This window comes from Pseudophryne corroboree, chromosome 6, assembly GCF_028390025.1.
Source record: "Pseudophryne corroboree isolate aPseCor3 chromosome 6, aPseCor3.hap2, whole genome shotgun sequence".
In the NCBI taxonomy this organism is placed as follows: Eukaryota; Metazoa; Chordata; class Amphibia; order Anura; family Myobatrachidae; genus Pseudophryne; species Pseudophryne corroboree.
In genome coordinates, this window is record NC_086449.1 from 673,170,412 (window position 1) to 673,197,393 (window position 26,982).

The following is a 26,982-nucleotide window of genomic DNA, read 5'->3' on the forward strand; positions in this document are numbered from 1 at the left end:
CCGGTGGTGGGGCCAGTGGGAGCAAGACTCAGACACTTCAGTCATGTCTGGGTATCGTCCGGCCTGGATCCCTGGGTGATAGATATTGTATCTCAGGGATACAGGCTGGAATTTCAAAGTCTCCCTCCTCATCGCTTTTTCAAGTCAGGCTTACCAACTCTGTTGGAGGACAGCACAGTTCTACAAGACGCTGTGTCGTCGTGCCAGTGCCACCTCACATGCTGACCAAAGGTTACTATTCGAACCTTTTCGTGGTACCAAAACCGGATGGTTCGTTCAGGCCCATTCTGAACCTAAAATCATTGAACCCCTTTCTAAAGGAGTTCAAGTTCACGATGGAGTCTCCCAGGGCGGTGATATCTGGTCTGGAAGAAGGGGAATTCCTGGTATCACTAGATATCAAGGATGTGTACCTCCACATTCCGATCTGGCTGTCGCATCAGGCTTATCTCCGCTTCGCATTGCTGGACTGTCATTTCCAGTTCCCGGCCCTGCCATTCGGCTTTTCCACAGCACCGAGGGTGTTTACCAAGGTGATGGCGGAAATGATAATTCTCCTCTGTAAGCAAAGTGTGAACATCATTCCATATCTGGACGATCTGCTGATAAAGGCATCGTCCAAGGAGAAGTTACTGCAGTCCATTGTTCTCACAACACGACTGCTCCAGAGTCGCGGTTGGATTCTGAACCTTCCAAAGTCAGATTTGGAACCAACCCAGAGGTTGTCCTTTCTGGGAATGATCCTGGATACGGAAGTGCATAGGGTGTTTCTTCTGCAGGAAAAAGCGTTGGTGATACAAGCTATGGTCCGGGATGTCCCGAAGCCAGGCCAGGTGTCGGTTCATCAATGCATTCGCCTACTGGGAAAGATGGTGGCCTCTTACGAGGCTCTCCAGTACGGGAGGTTCCACGTTCGGGCCTTCCAACTAGATCTCCTGGACAAGTGGTAGGGATCTCACCTCCACATGCACCAGAGAATTTGTCTGTCGCCAAGGGCAAGGATTTCTCTCCTCTGGTGGCTCCAACTGCCTCACCTTCTGGAAGGCTGCAGGTTCGGGATTCAGGACTGGGTTCTTCTAACCACGGATGCGAGCCTCCGGGGCTGGGGAGCAGTCACTCAAGGAGTAACCTTACAAGGATGGTGGTCAAGCCTGGAAGCCGGCCTGCCCATCAACATCCTGGAACTAAGAGCCGTCTACAACGGTCTTCTTCAGGCGGCCCCTCTTCTGAGAAATCGGGACATTCAAGTGAAGTCGGACAAGGTAACAACAGTGGCATACATAAACCGACAAGGCAGAACGAAGAGTAGAGCGGCAATGTCAGAGGTGACAAGAATACTCCTCTGGACAGAAAAACAAGCGTTAGCGCTGTCAGCCATCTTCATTCCGGGAGTAGACAACTGGGAAGCAGACTTCCTCAGCAGACACGACCTCCATCCAGGAGAGTGGGTGCCTCAATCCAGAGGTGTTCAAGGAAATAACAGATCTTTGGGGACTACCCCAAATAGACATGATGGCCTCTCGGCTCAACAAGAAGCTACAGTGTTATTGTTCAAGGTCGAGGGACCCACAGGCAGTGGCAGTGGACGCCCTGATGTCTCTGTGGGTGTTCCAGTCAGTGTACGTGTTTTCACCACTCCCACTCATCCCAAGAATCCTAAAGCTCATAAGGAGAACAAGGGTTCAAGCGATCCTCATTGCCCCACACTGGCCAAGAAGGGCTTGGTACCCGGACCTTCTGAATATACTGCAAGAAGAGCCGAGGCCTCTTCCTCTTCGGGAGGACCTGCTGCAGCAGGGGACGTTCGCCTAGCAAGACTTACCGCGGCTACGTTTGACGGTATGGAAGTTGAGCGCCCGATACTTGCTCGGCAGGGTATTCCGAAGAAGGTTATTCCTACCCTCATACAGGCTAGGAAAGGGGTAACGTCTAAACATTACCATCGTATTTGGAAGAAATATGTCTCTTGGTGTGAATCCAAGAAGTTTCCTAAAATGGAGTTTCAACTGGGACGTTTCCACCTATTCCTGCAAGCAGGAGTGGATATGGGCCTGAGGTTGGGTTCTGTAAAGGTCCAGATTTTGGCCCTATCCATTTTCTTTCAGAAGCAATTGGCTGCCCTCCCTGAGGTTCAGACCTTTTTGAAGGGAGTTCTGCATATCCAACCTCCCTTTGTACCGCCTACGGCGCCCTGGGACCTTAACATGGTGTTGCAGTTCCTCCAGTCGGATTGGTTTGAGCCTATACAGGAGGTACAGGTCAAATTTCTTACATGGAAGGCGGTCAGTTGTTGGCCTTAGCTTCTGCTAGACGTGTGTCCGAGCTGGGGGCTTTATCCTGTAAAAGCCCTTACTTGATCTTCCACGAAGATAGAGCTGAGCTCCGGACACATCAGCAGTTTCTTCCGAAGGTTGTGTCTGCATTTCATATCAACCAACCTATTGTGGTGCCAGTGGCTACTGACTCCTCAATTACATCAAAGTCCTTGGATGTCGTAAGGGCTCTGAAGATATATGTGAAGAGAACTTCTCGTCACAGGAAATTAGACTCTCTGTTTGTCCTATATGATCCCAAGAAAATTGGGTGTCCTGCTTCTAAGCAGATGATCTCTCACTGGATCAGATTTACTATCCAGCACGCTTATTCTACGGCAGGACTGCCAGGTCCAAAATCTGTTAAGGCCCACTCTACTCGTAAGGTGGGGTCTTCCTGGGCGGCTGCCCGGGGTGTCTCGGCAGTACAACTTTGCCGAGCTGCAACTTGGTCTGGGTCGAACGCGTTTGCAAAGTTTTACAGGTTCGATACTTTGGCCTCTGATGATCTGAAGTTCAGTCAATCAGTTCTGCAGGAGCCTCCGCGCTCTCCCTCCCATTCTGGGAGCTTTGGTACATCCCCATGGTACTAATATGGACCCCAGCATCCTCTAGGACGTAAGAGAAAATAGGATTTTGGTACCTTCCAGTAAATCCTTTTCTCGTAGTCCGTAGAGGATGCTGGGTGCCCGCCCAGCGCTTCGTTTCCTGCAAATGTTATTTGGTTCAGTACAACTTTGTTTTAGTTGCGTACTGCATTGTTACTTGGTAAGTAATGTTTCAGCTATTGTTGAGAAATTCAAGCAAGTTGGCTTGACGTGCCTTGTATGTGTGAGCTGGTATGAATCTCACCACTATCTGTGTATAATCCTTCTTTCGAAGTATGTCGTCTCCTCGGGCACAGTTTCTAGACTGAGTCTGGTAGGAGGGGCATAGAGGGAGGAGCCAGCCCACACTCTCAAACTCTTAAATTGCCAATGGCTCCTAGTGGACCCGTCTATACCCCATGGTACTAATGTGGAACCCAGCATCCTCTACGGACTACAAGAAAAGGATTTACCAGTAGGTACCAAAATCCTTTTTATTAGAATCCATTGTTCATTCTTTCTATTGACCTTGATTACATTTCTATACAATTTGTTACTCATCCGTAAAGTCTTTTCAACTATTGCACTTAATAAACATTTATTTTGCTTGTGCTTAAAATTGTAAGCTGCATCAAGGAGACAGTTCTTAAAAAATATAAAGTACATTCTACTTCTTAGGTGCAATAAGTAGACTTCTGAGACATACATGTATATAAAAGCCAGAGGGAAACAATAGCAGATATACCTATTACATTTAAGGAGAGGTTTGCTAGGAAACGTATTTCATTTTAGAATGGTTATTATTTTATCAGAAAGAAATTCTAGGGCAGAAAACAGTATTTTGGACTCAATTTATGCCTTACTACGGTGTATCTTTAAAAATGATAAAGTTATTTTCATCCACTAAAATAATGTATCAAATATTTGGATGATGTTTTGCGCATTTTATCCATTTTACCAACATGAACGAGTACTTTAAAAGGTCACTTTGTGTTTACTGCCTAACAATGACAAAGTGGCAACCCTCCATGTTTGAGTATCCACTTCTAGAGCGCCCATGATATCATGCTGGCGGCAACTTTCGTTCTAGTGCTCAGCTGACCCAGTTATGCAGTGTTTTTCATAAATTGACATTTCATTGCAAAATATCAGTTGCATTAATGTCACTTATTGCAGTTTATGAACGGGATCCGGACTGAAAGTCGACAGTAACTAGGTCGACAATGTCTAGGTCTACAGGGTCTTTAGGTCGACATGTTCTAGGACGACAGGTCAAAAGGTCGACATGATTTCTTCACAATTTTTTTCTTTTTTTGAACCTTTTCATACTCAACGATCCACGTGGACTACGATTGGAACGGTAATCTGTGCCGAGCGAAGCGGTAGCGGAGCGAAGGCACCATGCCCGAAGCATGGCGAGCGAAGCGAGCCATGCGAGGGGACGCGGTGCACTAATTGGGGTTCCCGGTCCCTCTACGAAGAAAACGACACCAAAATAACATTAAAAACTCATGTCGACCTTTTGACCTGTCGACCTAGAACATGTCGACCTAGACACCCTGTCGACCTAGTTACTGTCGACCAATAGTGGTCAACCTAGACATTGTCGACCTAGTTACTGTCGACTTTCAATACCACACCTCTATGAACAGCAGTCAATATGTTGTGTAAATGCACTTTGCTGAATAGTGTTTTTTTTCCATATTCAGCGTTTGGAAACCGAGAAAAGGAGTCAATACTTTCATTTTTAAAAAGCAAGATACAACAATACCTCCTTAGCACCTTCCTCCTATTCTGACCCTATTACATTTACCCCTGTATCTGACCAGTACTTCCAGCTAAACATCCCTAGGCATTAAATAAATTAGCTGTTGCTGTGGTCTGTTATGGCAGGTCAACATCATGCGACACTAAAGACATGTGACCAGTCAGAACCAATGTGCTAATTGCCAGCAGCCTCCCTACAGTTTCTCATACATTGTGAAGGATATGTATCAAAGGTTGGAGAGAGATAAAGTGGAGAGAGCTAAAGTACCAATTAATCAGCTCCTAACTGTCATTTTTCAAAAACAAGGGGATATGTACTAAGCAGTGAAAAGAGTGGAGAAGTGAGCCAGTGAGAACCAATCAGCTGCTCTATATAATTATATAGTATCAGGGGCGTCTTGAGAGGAGGAGGCCCATGTGCAGTCTCCTTCTGTCCCCCATCCCCTCTCTAGTCGGCAGCCACAGCGCTCTTGACTCCGGGCACTAGTGAGCATGCACGAAACACCAGGAAAATGGCCGCTGCCCCATTTTCCCAGTGATTTCTGCAGCGATTCTGCTGCAACGCTGTACTCTGGAGGGTAAGTAAAAATGGATTACATACATAATCCCGTCGGGCAGGATGCCTACTGTCGATATCCTGACAGCAGCATCCCCCCCCCCCCTTCCCCGGCAGAATGCTGGCAGCGGGGCGAGCGGTGCGAGTCCCCTTGCAGGCTAGCTGCTCACCAGTGTATAGTATGCAAATTACAAATTTTACTGCAATGCTGATTGGTTGCCATTGGCAACTTCTCCACTGGCTCACTTCTCCACTCTTTTCACAGCTTAGGAGCTCACTGGTTGGAACTTTATCTCTTTTCAAGCTTTGATACATACAGTATCCCCCTATGATATACACTGTTACAAAGGAAGGTCTCTCATAATACTCACTGACAGTCAGGCTCCAGAGGTGAGGCAGCAACACAGTCCAAAATTCAAATTGGGGAGTCGCACCAACTGACAGTGAGTCCTGGCTCGTAATGTTTGACAGCTTTTGGATGGCAGTTGGTATGGCTCCATGTTTGAATTTTGGACTGCACTGCAGCTCCCCATCTAGAGCCGCCACTGCTCACTGACGTGTATAACCTTCAATAGGATGGCACATATAACATTTTAAACATAAAATGAAACTGTACAGTAAATGTATGTTTATTGATATACTAACTTTTCTTTAGACATGTTTTATGTGCAAACGCACCAGTGCCAGAAAGTTGCAAAAATCTGCGTATGCATATTAATTTCAGTAACATCTGATGCTAGTAGTGATTTGTCCTGTGCTTCCATAATGTACATTGCTAGGTGCCCAGAAATTGCACCTCACATGAGCCTAGTGTCATCCCACTGTGGAGAATAGAATTCCCAGTGCAATATACAGAACTTCGGGCCTAATTCAGCATGGATCATTGGGGGTCATTCCGAGTTGATCGCTCACTAGCAGTTTTTAGCAGCTATGCAAACACTATGTCGTCGCCCACTGGGAGTGTATTTTAGCTTAGCAGAAGTGCAAATGTTTGTATCGCAGAGCGGCTACAAAAAAATTTTGTGTAGTTTCAGAGTAGCTCAAAACATACTTAGCGCTTGCGATCAATTCAGACTATTCAGTTCTGGATTTGACGTCACAAACCCGCCCAGCCACGCCTGCGTTTTTCCTGGCACGCCTGCGTTTTTCAGCACACTCCCTGAAAACGGTCAGTTGCCACCCAGAAACGCGCACTTCATGTCAATCACTCTGCGGCAAGCAGTGCGACTGAAATGCATTGCTAGACCCCGTGCAAAACGACATCGTTCGTTGTACCCATACGTCGCGCGTGCGCATTGCACCACATGTGCAAAAATGCAGTTTTTTAGCCTGATCGCTGCGCTGCAAACAAATGCAGCTAGCGATCAACTCGGAATGACCCCCATTATTCTGAGAAATTGCAATTGTCTGCGAGTAGAGAGGCACCGCCCCGGCAGGAAGAAAAAACGCCCCGTGCAAGATTGTAAATGCATCACAGATCGCTATCCACTCGCAGATGCATGAGCAATTTCCGGAACAAATGTTTTGCCGTCTGTGCAAGTGTAAGTAGGTTCTGAGGCTGCCGCTAATCTGCGACTGAGACGGGCTGGAAGTGGTCTGCGCTGACATCAGAGACCCTCCCCAAAAACACCTGGGCACGCCTGCGTTTTTTTCTGACACACCCAGAAAACGACAGGTTTACGCCCAGAAATGCAGACTTCCTGTCAGTCTAACAGCGGTTGCATTGCGATTACGATCTGTATGCATTTTCTGTCGCTATTACCCCTCCAAAGTGCACAATGCGAATGCTACATATGTGCGTCATTCAATAATCATCATTCAGTTTGCAATTTCTCTGAATAGCAATCCATGCTGAATTAGGCCCTTCTTTTCCAGTGCATAGCAATAATAGGGTGACCGGACTATAGATCTACACTAAAAAGGTCTACAGTCAAAAGGTAGACCACTAATGGTAGACATGCATTAGATCGACTGGGTCAAAAGGTTGACAGGGTCAAAGGGTCAACATGACATTGGGCAACACACATATGGTAGACACACTTTAAAAAAATATATTTTTTTTATACTTCTTCATACTTTACCATCCACGTGGACTACGGTTGGGAATAGTAATCTTTGCCCGAAGCATGGTGAGCGGAGCGAGCCATGCGAGGGGACGCAGTACACTAATGGGTTGTTTGTGGCAGTAAAGTGACAAAACACCCAAAAAATTAAATCAAACAATTGTCTACCTTTTTTGTGTTGACAATTTACATGTTGACATTTTCACCCTGTAGACCTTTTTACCCTGTTAACCTTTTCTACTCCCTACTTATTCTATGTCAACCTTTTGACCATGTCGACTTTTTGACCCTGTCAATCTAATGCATGTCTGCCATTAGTGGTAGATCTATTGACTGTAGACCTATTTAGTGTAGATCTAATAATCCACACACCAATAACAGTGTGTGTATCTTTCTATTACACATTTTCACATTATCTTGTTTTAGTAGAAGAACTTTCATACACATCTAGTACTACAAATAGAATAAATGATGACAAAAGTGATCCTTACCTTCACATGACTCTAATATGTGGACTACATCCCCAATTTGAAGGGAGATTTGTGGTGACCTGCTGCTTGTAAAATTACAAATTGCTGCATAGTAAAAAACAAAACAAAAACCGTTTAGAAACACAGTATTGTATACATAAACAGTGTGCATGCTGTTGTTGTATCTGCTATTCTTAGCTAGCACTGCCATCCAATGGTGATATTCTATATTGTATCAGCCTAATCATATACCCCTAAAAACACAGTACAACTAAGTAATTATCAGTAATAAGGTCACTACATGAAATATAGGACATGAAAATTAAATCACTACATGAAATATAGGACATGCAAATTAAATTTCAAATAATCGCTAACATTTTTGTATATTTATGCTGCTAAAAGAATGGTATGTTGTGTGATAATTGAAAATTGATACATATATTTATCGTGTATCGATTTCCTGCATGTGTAAACATTGAACATACTGTATATGGAAGTTGTTGAAGTGGATGCAGAAATGGCTAATTTCAATGTATTTTCTAAACATATTTTATATATGGCCATCATCACCAGAATAACTTTTTTATACACTTTCAGTTAATCAGGAAATTAAACAGGCCTACATTGAATAATGCATGTGGATTCTACAATTCTGTGTAATTTGTATTAGAGCCCTTTGACTCGAGACAGAAATATAACGTGAGTCACATTCGTATGTAAAATGAGTCACATTTCAAAATTGATTTTAAGTATAGTTTGGTTAGCATTCAGTTTTCAGGACTGCAGCCCCCCCAGGTAAAATCTGCTACCTCAGTCCACTGTCGGTGAAGCCAGATGCAGTCCGTGAGACTGCACTGGTTTCACAGTGACTGGTAGTGACTTCCTGTTGGAAGTCCTACCTGCCAGTCATAGACACATAGGGCAGTCCCATTGAGAGGTGTTTCCTCCATCCTGGACTGACAGATCGGGCTGCGATAGGCAGAGAGCCAGATGTAGGAAGCCAGTTCCCTGCCTCGTCAGCCCTAGCCAGGTTCTATGGGCTGCAGCCGATGCAGTCCATAGAAGCCGTGGCTTTGCGCATGCACAGTACCATCGCCACTACTGCACATGCACTGGATACCGGCATCTGTGAACTACATAGGGCAGGGGCATACATAGGGAAAGTGCCGGGACCTGGGCGGCAGCGTGTAGAAGGTGGCGGAGACTCAGAGTATCCCCCGCGGCAGCCCTCCTCCTACAGCAAGGTAGGAGCTGAAGCTGGTCACACATATAAACAGTAAAATGTAACTACTAAGAGTGTTCATTTTTTTCTGCTTCTAAGCATTAATTATGACTACTGTGGTAAAAGGGGTTATGTCTCACCTGAATAGATTGGGGGGAGGGGGCCTGGACTGCACAACCTAGTTACTTATAATGGGATGTGCTACCTTGCTGTGACTTACAGTAGTACTACAACATAGGAACAAGAGAGCAGGAGCACCATACAACCATTAAAATCATAATAAATTTAATTATACATAATATATTGCCCACATTCATGTATGATCGCTTCCTTCCAAGGGAGAAGAAAGTGAAGCCTCTTTAATCTGCAGATGCAATGGTGGTTTGGAACTTTGAGTTTTCCAGGTTGCCCAGGGTCAGCTAGGAATCAAAAGCAGCGAACAGGAAGAGTTTAAAACTCTCATCTGCCTGGTGCTCTGAGCACTGATGCTGGATAGTGGCCAGTGGGTAGGCCAGGAAAATTCAGGAATCAACTGAATAGTTGTGCTAGGAAGCATGGCAGGAAATGGCTGCACTCCAGCGCAGCAGAATAAACTCTAGAGACTTTGGTGTTGGGTTGTTTGAGTAAACCTGTTCATTTAAATACTAGGTCTGTTTTTCAGGCTACTGTCTGCTTACAGTATAAGATGCTATTACAGTTGTTTGTACAAGCAAAACCTAAAACATACAAAGAGGTAGTATGGATGTTGGTCAGCTCCTTCCACACAGTTTCAAATGGACTATTATGACTTTGTATTATGTCAATTATAGGGGGTTTTAACCAGGTGAACAAGGGTATTGTGAAGACTAAATGTCTGGTGCAATCCAGGTTCAAAGCCATGTTAACCGCCAATGTACCACTAAGCCTTAGAGAGCGATAGAGATAATCAGTGGCGGATGTTACCACCAGTAAAATGTGCAAGCAGCAGGGACTTCGCCTAGCAGAGGCAGTGACTTCCCGTAGGAAGCACTCCATGCTAATCACAGCCAGGCAGTCCTATGGGAAGCCACGCCCCTGGACAGGCCTATCTGGCTTCTATTGGCTGTAGCTGATGCAGTTAATAGAAGCCAGCCCTGCCGTCTGACTTAAGCCCTTTTCTAATGGCTACCGGACCTAAGCCCCGCCTCCTGGTGATGTCATCCACCAGAGAGCAGGGAAGTGCAGACCCCCCAGCAAGACAGTTAATTATTCGCTGCTCGAGATAATATACCAAAGAGCTCTTGGCAGTTTTGAGACACAGCCTGTAACATGGCAATTAGGAGCTGATTGGCTGGTACTTTATCTCTCTCCACTTTATCACTCTCCAAGTCTTAGTACATATCCCCCATGTGTTTATTTTATAGCCGTAGATCTCTCACTACCTTACATTTTTAACTTGTTATGACATAGGAATCATAAGGATGTGGGTAATAAGTGAGATAACTTTTAACATGGCACCGCCTCAATAAAAAAACAAAAACAAATGAAAACAAATTCTATAAATACATATGGCTAATTCAAGTTACACAAAGTAGCCACAGAATGGTGAATTGGTTGAAAACATTTTAGGCAGCACTGCAACATGTAGACAACATAAATATAAAGAGTCTGATTCAATCCACCATGATATGCCAGAAACTAGCAAAATTAAATTGCGAATAATATTCATCTCTGCTTTTTTTGCAATTCAATTCCAATCTCCCTGATAACATGTCTGAGCATATTTGTGTTTTTCTTGCACCCCCCAGAGCTGGGGAAAAGATGAGGAAAGTCCTTATTTTGAACTACAACTGTAGGGACCAGTGCAGAACTACTCCTCTTCTAGAGTCGCGGGTGCATGCGTACGCTCGCACCCACAATCCTTTCACTAGGCATTGGAGACCCGCAGGTACTAATGATCGCAGCCTCCCACGACATAGTGTTACAATGATGCTTATGCATTGCGATAACAAATGCAACAAAGCACAAACAAAGGACACACCTGTGCACCCAACCCAATGAATAATCACACATTTGGAGGGGTTTAAATAGCATAAGTTGGCCAATAAAGACTAGAGATGTGCGGTACGTTTTTTACAAATCTAAGCTCACCCAAGTCAAACCAAGTCCCGGCACAAATCCCTTTAGGGGATCCGAGTCGAACCCAGTCCCAATTCGGAGCTTCCCGCTGTTTGGAAATCGGATTTAAAATCAGAATCTTGGGGTTTGGATTAATTGTCCCTCCATCATGATTTCAAGTGCGAGTTCACACAGGAGAGTGTGGTGAAACTTGGCTAGAAATGAATGTTATTGATGTTAACAATATTGTAGGAACAAAAACAGGTCCAAATTACATGATATTAGCTGTTTTTATCCATTTTCAAGAAATCCAAAACCAAAACCAAATCCAAGCCAAAACATCTGAGGGTGGTTTTGGCAAAACCAAAACCAAAATCATGACGGTCCGCTCACATCTCTAATCAAGTTGTCAGTTTCAGGTGAATTTCTCTATAAAGCTCATACATGAGTTAAATGATGTGGGACAGGTAAGTGGAAATGTTGTATTGATGGAAAATGCTAAAGTGTTTGGAGCTAAAGTGTTTTTTTACAATCTTGTATAAAAGCACTGACAAATCACTTAACAGACATTTGTCTGCATCAGAAAAACTGAAAAGACTTTCATTTGCTGACGCACTTGCAGGTTATCAGTTTTCTACCATATTACCATTTTTAAATTATGGAAAAATCAACCATTCACACATGTTAAGTACATCCATTACTTTGCTTCTGGCCACTACTAGGCATGCGGTTAGCATACCACTCGTCGGGATCCCGACAGTCACAATACCGACGCCAGGATCCTGACGGCTGTCACAATACCGACGCCGGGATCCCCACGTTGCGCTCGCCCCCTGCCTGCATTCTGCTGCACGGGATGCCAATGTCGGTATACTGATATTCGGCATTCCATGTGGCGGTAAAACATACCTAACCCCACTAATAGCCTCAAATACTGTTCTGCTATGTTATTTGCAATTGTTTGGTGTGATTTTCCCACTATTTCATGCACTTTTCCCAGGTTGTGCACTGTAGAATAAACACACTACATCACTGCGATCGTCGCAAATGGTTACTGAATTAAATCTTGGGACTTAAAATTCTGAAAATTAGTCACCATGTATATAATATTTAAGGTGGAAATTTGCAATTCCCAACTCCTGCAGAATTGAATTTGCCTCAAAGTTTGTCTGTTGTGAAAGATATGAACTTGGTAAGCTACTACTTAAATTGTTCAATAGTTTTTCCAGGACATCAAGGGGCATGATTTCAAAAGGTATATTTATGTCAAGCAGATGTTGATGTTCCTTATATTACATTGCTCTACCCATGAGAAATATGCATTGACCTTAAGAAGAATGAATTGAAATTTTGCAGGAGTCAATGCCTGATTAATAGAAGTTTGTGTGTATAATATTTAATGTTTTCTTGTTTTATTAACTATAAATTTGGACGTGATGTTAACAAATAAGGCCAGTTACTTTGTGATGGTGTGTGCTAGTATCCTTTTATTTCTGGAACTTCTTTATTTTTATAAATGAATGGCTATGAGAATAAAGAGATAGAGACCAAATCATGTTCAGTTTTAAAATCAACTGATTGGAAAAAAACTCCCTGAGCTGTACTGGATATGAAATGGAAACAAAAGTCCAAGTAAACGACCATGATCATGTTTAGAAAGCCTTTGACCCATACCTGCTTACTCTCCCGGAATCACCGAGAGGCTCTTGAATTCTGGGTAGTGTTCGAGGCCAGGGCTGTCTTTTCGTATGGGCTCAATGGCAGTTGCACAAGTGCCCCAGGATTATTATCCCTTTTTTCCAGGGGTACCAGATTTTTTAAACTGTGCCCTGGGGAACTGGAGATATCCGACGTCAAAGCAGTGGTCCCCATCCAAGACTGTTAAATGCTATTCCCAGACAGATATCTCAGGTTTTGTCTGACTTAGACTGTTCCTGAGGGTATACTCCAAAAGCTGAGACTCACCCCTTTCAGCCGACACTGGCAGCTTGTCTCTGCTATTCCCAGAACTAGAGATATCTGCCTTCCAGCAGCTGGTCCCTGCTCCAGCTCTATACGCCTGGTATGCAGTTTTATATTTTTGTCGGTGGATTGCTCTGGGTCCTTAACTCAGATCCCCAAGTCCCCAGTACCTCTTGAAAGGTGGGACTCTCTAGTCTTTTATCCAATTGAAAGCTAAGTAATCTATTTCCAGGAACTAGATATATCTGCAGTCAAGCAAGCTGCCATCCCACCGGAAAATGATTAATATTAAGCCCACTTTACTATCCACCCCTCCACAGCACATTAAACACCCCCTAACACCCTGGAAGTAATGTACCGGGATACCTTCATTCAGCCCAATGTCCCCTTCTACAGTTTAGTGTTCTCCCTCCCGCCCCATCTCCCACCATCTGTGCAGTTAAGGAGTTATTATCAGAAATTACTGCTCCAGCTCCTACATGCTGAGCAGTAGATAGAGCTCCCACTACCACCCGCGGTACATCAAAGCTGCTGCTCCAGGTTCTACATCCTGAGCTGAGGACAGAACACCCCCTACCACCCATGGGACATCAAAGCTTCCCCTGACAACACTCCTACCGCTGCAGGATGGGTAGGGGTCCCAGTGCATTGCTTTGCCCAAGGCCTACACTGCTGTTAAGACGGCCCTGCTCCCAGCCTTTCAGAAGAGCATTCGATTCTCCTGAAACTGCAATGGCATCCACCCTGTGCTGCTAACTTTCCAAGTAGAGTGGATGGTTGATGACACGATTCTGCAGCATAGTGGCCACAACCCCAATCTCAGCACTATATAGTGAATGCAGGAACACGATGACATGATATTGCTCACCTATACTGCCCTACCTCCTGCATGCCACCCACTGTGCCAACCTGGCTGCATTCTGAATGGTCACAACAAGCCTATTTCTCTGACGTCCTAGTGGATGCTGGGAACTCCGTAAGGACCATGGGGAATAGCGGCTCCGCAGGAGACTGGGCACAAAAGTAAAAGCTTTAGGACTACCTGGTGTGCACTGGCTCCTCCCCCTATGACCCTCCTCCAAGCCTCAGTTAAGATTTTTGTGCCCGGCCGAGAAGGGTGCACACTAGGGGCTCTCCTGAGCTTCTTAGTGAAAAGTTTAGTTTTAGGTTTTTTATTTTCAGTGAGACCTGCTGGCAACAGGCTCACTGCATCGAGGGACTAAGGGGAGAAGAAGCGAACTCACCTGCGTGCAGAGTGGATTGGGCTTCTTAGGCTACTGGACACCATTAGCTCCAGAGGGACCGAACACAGGCCCAGCCTCGGAGCTCGGTCCCGGAGCCGCGTCGCCGGCCCCCTTACAGAGCCAGAAGCAAGAAAAGGTCCGGAAAAATCGGCGGCAGAAGACATCAGTCTTCAACAAGGTAGCGCACAGCACTGCAGCTGTGCGCCATTGTTACTCAGGCACACTTCACACTCCGGTCACTGAGGGTGCAGGGCGCTAGGGGGGGGCGCCCTGAGCAGCAATGTAAAACACCTTGACTGGCATAAATACACCACATATAACCCCCAGGGCTATATGGGTGTATTTTAACCCCTGCCAGATTCCACAGAAAAACGGGAGAAAAGGCCGCCGAGAAGGGGGCGGAGCCTATCTCCTCAGCACACTGGCGCCATTTTCTCTCACAGCTCCGTTGGAGGGAAGCTCCCTGACTCTCCCCTGCAGTTACTACACTACAGAAAGGGGTTAAAAAAGAGAGGGGGGCACTAATTGGGCGCAGTATAACAATACAGCAGCTATAAGGGGAAAAACACTTATATAAGGTTATCCCTGTATATATATATATATAGCGCTCTGGTGTGTGCTGGCATACTCTCCCTCTGTCTCCCCAAAGGGCTAGTGGGGTCCTGTCCTCTATCAGAGCATTCCCTGTGTGTGTGCTGTGTGTCGGTACGTTGTGTCGACATGTATGAGGAGGAAAATGAGGTGGAGGCGGAGCAATTGCCTGTAACAGAGATGTCACCCCCTAGGGAGTCGACACCTGAGTGGATGAGCTTATGGAAGGAATTATGTGACAGTGTCAGCTCTTTACAAAAGATTGATGACATGAGACGGCCGGCGACTCAGTCTGTGCCTGTCCAGGTGTCTCAAAAGCCATCTGGGGCTCTAAAACGCCCGTTACCGCAGATGGCAGATTCAGACGCCGACACAGATACTGACTCCAGTGTCGACGATTAAGAGACGAATGTGACTTCCAGTAGGGCCACACGTTACATGATTGAGGCTATGGAAAATGTTTTTACACATTTCTGATAATACCAGTACCACTAAAAAGGGTATTATGTTGGGTGAGAAAAAACTGCCTGTAGTTTTTCCTGCATCTGAGGAATTAAATGAAGTGTGTGATGATGCGTGGGTTTCCCCCGATAAAAAAGTTATTGGCATCATACCCCTTCCCGCCAGAGGATAGGGCACGTTGGGAAACACCCTTTAGGGTGAATAAAGCGCTCACACGCTTGTCTAAACAGGTGGCACTACCGTCCCCGGATACGGCCGCCCTTAAGGAACCTACTGACAGAAAGCAGTAAAATATCCTAAAATGTATATACACTCACACGGGTGTGATACTGCGACCAGCAATCGCCTCAGCCTGGATGTGCAGTGCTGGGGGGGCTTGGTCGGATTCCCTGACTGACAATATTGATAACCTAGATAGGGACAGTATATTACTAACTATAGAGCATTTAAAAGATGCATTTCTATATATGCGTGATGCACAGAGGGATATTTGCCGACTGGCATCAAGAGTAAGTGCGCTGTCCATTTCTGCCAGAAGAAGGTTATGGACAAGACAGTGGTCAGGTGATGCTGATTCCAAAAGGCATATGGAAGTATCGCCTTATAAAAGGGAAGAGTTATTTGGGGTAGGTCTAACAGACCTGGTGGCCACGGCAACGGCTGGAAAATCCACATTTTTACCCCAGGTAGCTTCTCAACCTAAGAAGACGCCGTATTATCAGGCGCAGTCCTTTCGGCCCCATAAAGCGGGCAAAAGGCGCCTCATTTCTGCCCCGTGGCAGAGGGAGAGGAAAAAGGCTACAGCAAACAGCCAATTCCCACAAAAGCCCTCTCCCGCCTCCGCAAAGTCCTCAGCATGACGCTGGGGCTTTACAAGCGGTCTCAGGCACGGTGGGGGCCCGTCTCAAGAAATTCGAGACGTCTTCCCCTCGCCGTTTCATAAAGTCTGCTTTACCGACGTCTCCCTCAGACAGGGAGACAGTATTGCAAGCCATTCACAGGCTGTATTCCCAGCAGGTGATAATCAAGGTACCCCTCCTGCAACAGGGAAAGGGGTACTATTCCACACTATTGGTGGTACCGAAGCCGGACGGCTCGGTGAGACCAATTTTAAATCTAAAATCCTTGAACACTTACATACAAAGGTTCAAATTCAAAATGGAGTCACTCAGAGCAGTGATTGCAAACCTGGAAGAAGGGGACTATATGGTCTCTCTGGACATCAAAGATGCTTACCTACATGTCCCAATTTACCCTTCTCCAAGGGTACCTCAGGTTTGTGGTACAGAACTGTCACTATCAGTTTCAGACGCTGCCGTTTGGATTGTCCACGGCACCACGGGTCTTTACCAAGGTAATGGCCGAAATGATGATACTCCTTCGAAAGAAGGGAGTTTTTAGTTATCCCTTACTTGGACGATCTCCTGATAAGGGCAAGATCCAGGGAACAGTTGGAAGTCGGGATAGCACTATCTCAGATAGTGCTGCGGTAGCACGGTTGGATTCTCAATATTCCAAAATCGCAGCTGATCCTGACGACACGCCTTCTATTCCTAGGGATGATCCTGGACACAGTCCAGAAAAAGGTGTTCTCTCCCGGAGGAGAAAGCCAGGGAGTTATCCGAACTAGTCAGAAACCTCCTAAAACCAGGCCAAGTGTCAGTGCATCAGTGCACAAGGGTCCTGGGAAAAATGGTGGCTTCCTACGAAGCAATTCCATTCGGCAGATTCCACGCAAGAACTTTCCAGTGGGACCTGCTGGACAAATGGTCCGGATCGCATCTTCAGATGCATCAGCGGATAACCCTGTCACCAAAGACAAGGGTGTCTCTCCTGTGGTGGTTGCAGAGTGCTCATCTTTTAGATGGCCGCAGATTCGGCATTCAGGACTGGGTCCTGGTGACCACGGATGCCAGCCTGCGAGGCTGGAGAGCAGTCACACAGGGAAGAAATTTCCAGGGCTTGTGGTCAAGCCTGGAGACATCACTTCACATAAATATTTTGGAGCTAAGGGTCATTTACAATGCCCTAAGCCAAGCAAGACCTCTGCTTCAAGGTCAGCCGGTGCTGATCCAGTCGGACAACATCACGGCAGTCGCCCACGTAAACAGACAGGGAGGCACAAGAAGCAGGAGGGCAATGGCAGAAGCTGCAAGGATTTTTCGCTGGGCGGAAAATCATGTGATAGCACTGTCAGCAGTGTTCATTCCGGGAGTGGACAACTGGGAAGCAGACTTCCTTAGCAGGCACGACCTCCACCCGGGAGAGTGGGGACTTCACCCAGAAGTCTTCCACATGATTGTAAACCATTGGGAAAAACCAAAGGTGGATATGATGGCGTCCCGCCTAAACAAAAAATTGGACAGGTATTGCGCCAGGTCAAGGGACCCTCAGGCAATAGCTGTGGACGCTCTGGTAACACCGTGGGTGTACCAGTCAGTGTATGTATTCCCTCCTCTGCCTCTCATACCAAAAGTACTGAGAATTATAAGACGGAGGGGAGTAAGAACTATACTTGTGGCTCCGGATTGGCCAAGACGGACTTGGTACCCGGAACTTCAAGAGATGCTCACGGAGGACCCGTGGCCTCTACCTCTAAGAAGGGACCTGTTCCAGCAAGGACCCTGTCTATTCCAAGACTTACCACGGCTGCGTTTGACGGCAGGGCGGTTGAACGCCGGATCCTGAAGGAAAAAGGCATTCCGGATGAAGTCATCCCTACCCTGATCAAGCCAGGAAGGATGTAACCGCAAAGCATTATCACCGCATTTGGCGAAAATATGTTGCGGGGTGCGAGGCCAGTAAGGCCCCGATGGAGGAATTTTCAACTAGGTCGATTCCTGCATTTCCTGTAAACAGGAGTGTCTATGGGCCTAAAATTGGGGTCCATTAAGGTTCAAATTTCGGCCCTGTCAATTTTCTTCCAGAAAGAACTAGCTTCAGTTCCTGAAGTTCAGACGTTTGTAAAAGGGGTACTGCATATACAGCCTCCTTTTGTGCCTCCAGTGGCACCTTGGGATCTCAATGTAGTTTTGGGGTTCCTAAAGTCACATTGGTTTGAACCACTTGAATCTGTGGAGTTAAAATATCTCACATGGAAAGTGGTCATGTTGTTGGCCCTGGCCTCGGCCAGGCGCGTGTCAGAATTGGCGGGCTTTATCCTGTAAAAGCCCTTATCTGATCTTCCATTCAGACAGGGCGGAATTGAGGACTCGTCCTCAATTTCTCCCTAAGGTGGTTTCAGCGTTTCACTTGAACCAGCCTATTGTGGTACCTGCGGCTACTAGGGACTTGGAGGACTCCAAGTTGCTGGTCGTAGTCAGGGCCCTGAAAATATATGTTTCCAGGACGGCTGGAGTCAGAAAATCTGACTCGCTGTTTATCCTGTATGCACCCAACAAGCTGGGTGCTCCTGCTTCTAAGCAGACTATTGCTCGTTGGATTTGTAGTACAATTCAGCTTGCTCATTCTGTGGCAGGCCTGCCCCAGCCAAAATCTGTAAAAGCCCATTCCACAAGGAAGGTGGGCTCTTCTTGGGCGGCTGCCTGAGGGGTCTCGGCTTTACAACTTTGCCGAGCAGCTACTTGGTCAGGGGCAAACACGTTTGCTAAATTCTACAAATTTGATACCCTGGCTGAGGAGGACCTGGAGTTCTCTCATTCGGTGCTGCAGAGTCATCTGCACTCTCCCGCCCGTTTGGGAGCTTTGGTATAATCCCCATGGTCCTTACGGAGTTCCCAGCATCCACTAGGACGTCAGAGAAAATAAGAATTTACTTACCGATAATTCTATTTCTCGTAGTCCGTAGTGGATGCTGGGCGCCCATCCCAAGTGCGGATTGTCTGCAATACTTGTACATAGTTATTGTTACAAAAATCGGGTTATTATTGTTGTGAGCCATCTTTTCAGAGGCTCCTCTCTTATCATGCTGTTAACTGGGTTCAGATCACAGGTTGTACGGTGTGATTGGTGTGGCTGGTATGAGTCTTACCCGGGATTCAAAATCCCTCCTTATTGTGTACGCTCGTCCGGGCACAGTATCCTAACTGAGGCTTGGAGGAGGGTCACAGGGGGAGGAGCCAGTGCACACCAGGTAGTCCTAAAGCTTTTACTTTTGTGCCCAGTCTCCTGCGGAGCCGCTATTCCCCATGGTCCTTACGGAGTTCCCAGCATCCACTACGGACTACGAGAAATAGAATTATCGGTAAGTAAATTCTTATTTTTTTAATGAATTAATCAGTGGTGAAAAAGGATTACTTCTATAACAAATCTTTGGCCATATAAGTAGTGGGAAAACAAAGCACAAATATGTTCAACTTTATTCTTAGTAGCTACAGTACCACAGTTCAATACCAGCATTATTAGCGGCTACAGTACCACAGTTCAATACCAGCTGTATTAGCAGCTACAGTACCACGGTTTAATATCAGCTGAACTAGCAGCTACACTACCGGGATCAGTACGAAATCCCGCCGGTCGGGATCCCAGCGGTCGGAATCCCGACACCGGAATCCTGACCGGCATAATCCCGACTGGGGGGCGAGCGCAACGCAGCTGGCACACTAATTTATTCTCCCTCTATGGGTGTCGTGGACACCCACAGAGGGAGAATATGTCAGGATTGTGCCGGACGGGATCCCGGTCTTGGTATTTCGACCGCCGGGATTCCGTCTGGCGGGATCTTGACCGCATCCCACAGTACCACAGTTCAATGACAGCTGTTTTAGCAGCTACAGTACCACGGTTTAATATCAGCTGTACTAGCAACTACAGTACCACAGTTCAATATCAGCTGTACTCAGTGGCGGAACTAGCGAGCGGTGGGCCCAGGTGCGACAAAATGATTTGGGCCCCCCCTCATTCCATCCAAGTCCACTCCCTCACCCCTGGAGAGGATCTGGTGAGGGGAACCTGCTCAGGGTCAGAGAAATGGATACCTAGCAACAGTGCCGTAACTAGCCATTTTAGCACTGTGTGTAAGAAACGGCATCGGCGCCCCACCCCTGCTGCAAAACAGGGGCAGTGCGCGCCGTAGGCACGCGCAAAAAATATAGGGGCGTGGCTTCGTGGGGAAGGGGTGTGGCCACTAAATAATACCAATTCATATAACGGTGCACAGTAGTCTCCATTATTCAAATTACGCCGCACAGTAGCACCACTACACCAGGTAGAGACCCTTTTACACATTACGGCGGACAGATTCCCCTTTTTACACATTACGGCAGACAGCGTCCCCTTTTTACACATTAAGGCAGACAGTGTCCCCCTTTTTGCACATTACGGCAGACAGCGTCCCCCTTTTTACACATTACGGCAGAGAGCGTCCCCCTTTTTACACATAACGGCAGACATCGTCCCCCTTTTTACACATTACAGCAGACAGCGTCCCCCTTTTTACACATTACAGCAGACAGCGTCCACTTTTTACACATTACGGCAGACAGCGCTCCCCTTTTTTTACATTATGGCAGACAGCGTCCCCTTTTTACACATTAAGGCAGACAAGAAAGAAAGAAAGAATAAATTATACTTACTCTCTCCGCTGGCAGTCAGGCTCCTCGGTGCAGCTTCTGGCAGAGATCCCGGGCTGGAGAGAAAGAGAAGGAGGGAGGTGGAGGAGGGAGCCGCAGCAGCGCAGTGTAATTTGTGGAGGCGCTGCTGCTGCTGTCCCTGTCCTTCACCATAGGCTGTTCTTCGCCACTGTGAATGCTGGGATGCGCTTCACAGCATTCACAGCGTCGAAGAACAGCCTATGGTGAAGGAAAGGGACAGCAGCAGCAGCGCCTCCACCAATTACAGTGCACAGCTGCGGCTCCCTTCTCCACCTCCCCCCTCCTCCTTCTCCCCCGTGGCCGCTGCACTCCTCTCCTCGGCGGGCGGCTGTGTGCTGCGGACGACGGTTGCCCACAGCACACAGCGGCATGTAATGAGTCAGTTTGACTCATTACATGCCGCGCTGCTTTGGGCCCCTGGACAGTGGCGGGCCCCAGTGCAAGGCACTGCTTGCACTGGCGGTAGTTCTGCCACTGGCTGTACTAGCAGCTACAGTACCACAGTTGAATATCAGCTGTATTAGCAGCTACAGTACCACAGTTTAATATCAGCTGTATTCAGGAGTGTAACTAGAGCTTTGTGGCCCTATAGCAAAATCCTGAAAGGACCTCCCCCTCCCCTCAGGGAGTATCTAGAGACGAGGAGGCCCATGTACTGTGTCCCTCCTCTCTAATCACCAACGCTGTAGCTCTGGGCACTAGCACTGTCCCAGAGTCTAGAGCGCATGCGCAGATCTCCATAATAATGGTGCAGCGGCCACTCTTCCAGTCATTTTCCTACTGCGCATTTGCAAAACAGCGGGAAAATGTTGCCATGCCATTTTCCCAGTGATTTCTGCAGCGCTGCTGCTGTGGTATTGTAGCCGATAATACTGTGGTATTGTAGCCGATAATACAGCTGATATTGGGGGTCATTCTGAGATGATCGTAGCTGTGCTAAATTTAGCACAGCTACGATCATTCCCACTGACATGTGGGGGGACGCCCAGCACAGGGCTATCCCGCCCCGCATGTCAGTGCCGGTTCCCCCGCAGAAGTGCAAAGGCATCGCACAGCGGCGATGCCTTTGCACTTCAAGAGTAGCTCCCGACCAAAACAGCTTTAGCGTGCTGGCCGGGAGCTACTCATCGTTCCTCGGCCCACAGCGGCTACGTGTGACGTCATGCAGACGCTGCGGCCCACCCCCTTGTTCGGTCCGACCATGCCTACGTTGGCCGGACCGCGCCCACGAAACGGACGGCGCCCCACCTGCCCAGCGACCGCCTCTGCCTGTCAATCAGGCAAAGGCAATCGTAGCGGCCCGACGGCTTGCGCCGGCACACTGCGGCGCCGGCGCAGTTCTGACGCGATCGCACCGCTGCGATAAACTGCAGCGTGCGATCGGGTCAGAATGACCCACATTGAACTGTGGTACTGTAGCTGCTAAGCCTGATATTACATTGTGGTACTGTAGCTGATAATGGCGTAACTACCGAGGGTGCAGGGGGTGTAGCTGCTATGGGGCTGGGCTGCTTCCATGGCCTGCAGCTCCCCCTGTACCCAGTCACAGGCTGCATCCAAGTCCTGCACCCTGTGGCTCCCCCTTCACCCCCGTCCACAGGAAGTACGGCCACCAACTGCACCTCCCCCTCCCTCCCAGGCTGCAGCCATGCATGGTGCAGCAAGGGGGGTCACTACCGAGTACCACTACCTGGCCGGCTCCAAGATGAGTCCTGACAGCAGATTCATGGGTATTTAGGGAGCGGGGCCTAATGCCTTGAAGTGCCTACCCTCATCAGAGACCTCTGCTGTGGTCAGTTATTGTATGCTCCCTCCCTCTCTCTCTCACCTCTCCCTGACACTCTCTCTTGCTTCTATCTCTCTCCCTGACACTGTCTCTCCCTGACACTGGGCCTAATTCAGACCTGATCCTAGATGTGCTAAATTTAGCACATCTATGATCAGTTTCACAGACAAGCGGGGGAACGCCCAGCACAGGGCTAGTCCGCCCCCCATGTCTGGCTCCCCCCCATCCCCCGCACAGGTACAGTACAAAAACTTTGCACGGCGGCAATGCTTTTGTGTCTATGGTATAGCTCCCTACCAGCACAGCACGCCTGAGTTGCCCGGACCGCGCCTGCGGTGCCCGGACCGCACCCCCAAAATGGCCGCCAAACACCATGGGCCTGCCCCCTACCGCCCAGCGACCGCCACTGCCTGATTGACAGATCGCTAGGCTGAGATGGCCATCGGCTCTCTGGCATGCGGCGGCGCACTGCTGCGACTGCGCATGCGCAGTTCAGACCTGATCACCCGCTGTGCAAAAATGCACAGCAGCGATCAGGTCTGAATTAGGCCCACTGTCTCTCTCTCTCCATCTCCCTCCCCCTGACATTTAGACACTCTCTCTCTGGCACTCTCCCTCTCTATCGGACACTGTCTCTCTCTCTCCATCTCCCTCCCCCTGACATTTAGACACTCTCTCTCTCTGGCACTCTCCCTCTCTATCGGACACTGTCTCTCTCTCTCCATCTCCCTCTCCCTGACATTTAGACACTCTCTCTCTGGCACTCTCCCTCTCTATCGGACACTGTCTCTCTCTCTCCATCTCCCTCCCCCTGACATTTAGACACTCTCTCTCTCTGGCACTCTCCCTCTCTATCGGACACTGTCTCTCTCTCTCCATCTCCCTCTCCCTGACATTTAGACACTCTCTCTCTGGCACTCTCCCTCTCTATCGGACACTGTCTCTCTCTCTCCATCTCCCTCCCCCTGACATTTAGACACTCTCTCTCTGGCACTCTCCCTCTCTATCGGACACTGTCTCTCTCTCTCCATCTCCCTCCCCCTGACATTTAGACACTCTCTCTCTCTGGCACTCTCCCTCTCTATCGGACACTGTCTCTCTCTCTCCATCTCCCTCCCCCTGACATTTAGACACTCTCTCTCTGGCACTCTCCCTCTCTATCGGACACTGTCTCTCTCTCTCCATCTCCCTCCCCCTGACATTTAGACACTCTCTCTCTGGCACTCTCCCTCTCTATCGGACACTGTCTCTCTCTCTCCATCTCCCTCCCCCTGACATTTAGACACTCTCTCTCTGGCACTCTCCCTCTCTATCGGACACTGTCTCTCTCTCTCCATCTCCCTCCCCCTGACATTTAGACACTCTCTCTCTGGCACTCTCCCTCTCTATCGGACACTGTCTCTCTCTCTCCATCTCCCTCCCCCTGACATTTAGACACTCTCTCTCTCTGGCACTCTCCCTCTCTATCGGACACTGTCTCTCTCTCTCCATCTCCCTCCCCCTGACATTTAGACACTCTCTCTCTCTGGCACTCTCCCTCTCTATCGGACACTGTCTCTCTCTCTCCATCTCCCTCCCCCTGACATTTAGACACTCTCTCTCTGGCACTCTCCCTCTCTATCGGACACTGTCTCTCTCTCTCCATCTCCCTCCCCCTGACATTTAGACACTCTCTCTCTGGCACTCTCCCTCTCTATCGGACACTGTCTCTCTCTCTCCATCTCCCTCCCCCTGACATTTAGACACTCTCTCTCTGGCACTCTCCCTCTCTATCGGACACTGTCTCTCTCTCTCCATCTCCCTCCCCCTGACATTTAGACACTCTCTCTCTGGCACTCTCCCTCTCTATCGGACACTGTCTCTCTCTCTCCATCTCCCTCTCCCTGACATTTAGACACTCTCTCTCTGGCACTCTCCCTCTCTATCGGACACTGTCTCTCTCTCTCCATCTCCCTCCCCCTGACATTTAGACACTCTCTCTCTGGCACTCTCCCTCTCTATCGGACACTGTCTCTCTCTCTCCATCTCCCTCCCCCTGACATTTAGACACTCTCTCTCTGGCACTCTCCCTCTCTATCGGACACTGTCTCTCTCTCTCCATCTCCCTCTCCCTGACATTTAGACACTCTCTCTCTGGCACTCTCCCTCTCTATCGGACACTGTCTCTCTCTCTCCATCTCCCTCCCCCTGACATTTAGACACTCTCTCTCTGGCACTCTCCCTCTCTATCGGACACTGTCTCTCTCTCTCCATCTCCCTCCCCCTGACATTTAGACACTCTCTCTCTGGCACTCTCCCTCTCTATCGGACACTGTCTCTCTCTCTCCATCTCCCTCCCCCTGACATTTAGACACTCTCTCTCTGGCACTCTCCCTCTCTATCGGACACTGTCTCTCTCTCTCCATCTCCCTCCCCCTGACATTTAGACACTCTCTCTCTGGCACTCTCCCTCTCTATCGGACACTGTCTCTCTCTCTCCATCTCCCTCTCCCTGACATTTAGACACTCTCTCTCTGGCACTCTCCCTCTCTATCGGACACTGTCTCTCTCTCTCCATCTCCCTCTCCCTGACATTTAGACACTCTCTCTCTGGCACTCTCCCTCTCTATCGGACACTGTCTCTCTCTCTCCATCTCCCTCCCCCTGACATTTAGACACTCTCTCTCTCTGGCACTCTCCCTCTCTATCGGACACTGTCTCTCTCTCTCCATCTCCCTCTCCCTGACATTTAGACACTCTCTCTCTGGCACTCTCCCTCTCTATCGGACACTGTCTCTCTCTCTCCATCTCCCTCCCCCTGACATTTAGACACTCTCTCTCTGGCACTCTCCCTCTCTATCGGACACTGTCTCTCTCTCTCCATCTCCCTCCCCCTGACATTTAGACACTCTCTCTCTCTGGCACTCTCCCTCTCTATCGGACACTGTCTCTCTCTCTCCATCTCCCTCCCCCTGACATTTAGACACTCTCTCTCTGGCACTCTCCCTCTCTATCGGACACTGTCTCTCTCTCTCCATCTCCCTCCCCCTGACATTTAGACACTCTCTCTCTGGCACTCTCCCTCTCTATCGGACACTGTCTCTCTCTCTCCATCTCCCTCCCCCTGACATTTAGACACTCTCTCTCTGGCACTCTCCCTCTCTATCGGACACTGTCTCTCTCTCTCCATCTCCCTCCCCCTGACATTTAGACACTCTCTCTCTGGCACTCTCCCTCTCTATCGGACACTGTCTCTCTCTCTCCATCTCCCTCCCCCTGACATTTAGACACTCTCTCTCTCTGGCACTCTCCCTCTCTATCGGACACTGTCTCTCTCTCTCCATCTCCCTCCCCCTGACATTTAGACACTCTCTCTCTCTGGCACTCTCCCTCTCTATCGGACACTGTCTCTCTCTCTCCATCTCCCTCCCCCTGACATTTAGACACTCTCTCTCTGGCACTCTCCCTCTCTATCGGACACTGTCTCTCTCTCTCCATCTCCCTCCCCCTGACATTTAGACACTCTCTCTCTGGCACTCTCCCTCTCTATCGGACACTGTCTCTCTCTCTCCATCTCCCTCCCCCTGACATTTAGACACTCTCTCTCTGGCACTCTCCCTCTCTATCGGACACTGTCTCTCTCTCTCCATCTCCCTCCCCCTGACATTTAGACACTCTCTCTCTGGCACTCTCCCTCTCTATCGGACACTGTCTCTCTCTCTCCATCTCCCTCTCCCTGACATTTAGACACTCTCTCTCTGGCACTCTCCCTCTCTATCGGACACTGTCTCTCTCTCTCCATCTCCCTCCCCCTGACATTTAGACACTCTCTCTCTGGCACTCTCCCTCTCTATCGGACACTGTCTCTCTCTCTCCATCTCCCTCCCCCTGACATTTAGACACTCTCTCTCTGGCACTCTCCCTCTCTATCGGACACTGTCTCTCTCTCTCCATCTCCCTCTCCCTGACATTTAGACACTCTCTCTCTGGCACTCTCCCTCTCTATCGGACACTGTCTCTCTCTCTCCATCTCCCTCCCCCTGACATTTAGACACTCTCTCTCTGGCACTCTCCCTCTCTATCGGACACTGTCTCTCTCTCTCCATCTCCCTCCCCCTGACATTTAGACACTCTCTCTCTGGCACTCTCCCTCTCTATCGGACACTGTCTCTCTCTCTCCATCTCCCTCCCCCTGACATTTAGACACTCTCTCTCTGGCACTCTCCCTCTCTATCGGACACTGTCTCTCTCTCTCCATCTCCCTCCCCCTGACATTTAGACACTCTCTCTCTGGCACTCTCCCTCTCTATCGGACACTGTCTCTCTCTCTCCATCTCCCTCTCCCTGACA

The 26,982-nt window shown here is 48.4% G+C and overlaps 1 protein-coding gene across 4 annotated transcripts in view; it reads right to left on the reverse strand.

Moving 5' to 3' along the window:
• DOCK2 (dedicator of cytokinesis 2) overlaps positions 1 to 26,982 on the reverse strand; it is a 1,781,615-nt gene that overhangs the window by 1,691,536 nt on the left and 63,097 nt on the right. For all 4 annotated transcript variants that reach the window (XM_063928256.1, XM_063928254.1, XM_063928255.1 and 1 more), the window contains exon 2: positions 7,777 to 7,860. In XM_063928256.1, the coding sequence (XP_063784326.1) occupies positions 7,777 to 7,860 (84 nt within the window). The remainder of the gene's footprint in view (positions 1 to 7,776; positions 7,861 to 26,982) is intronic.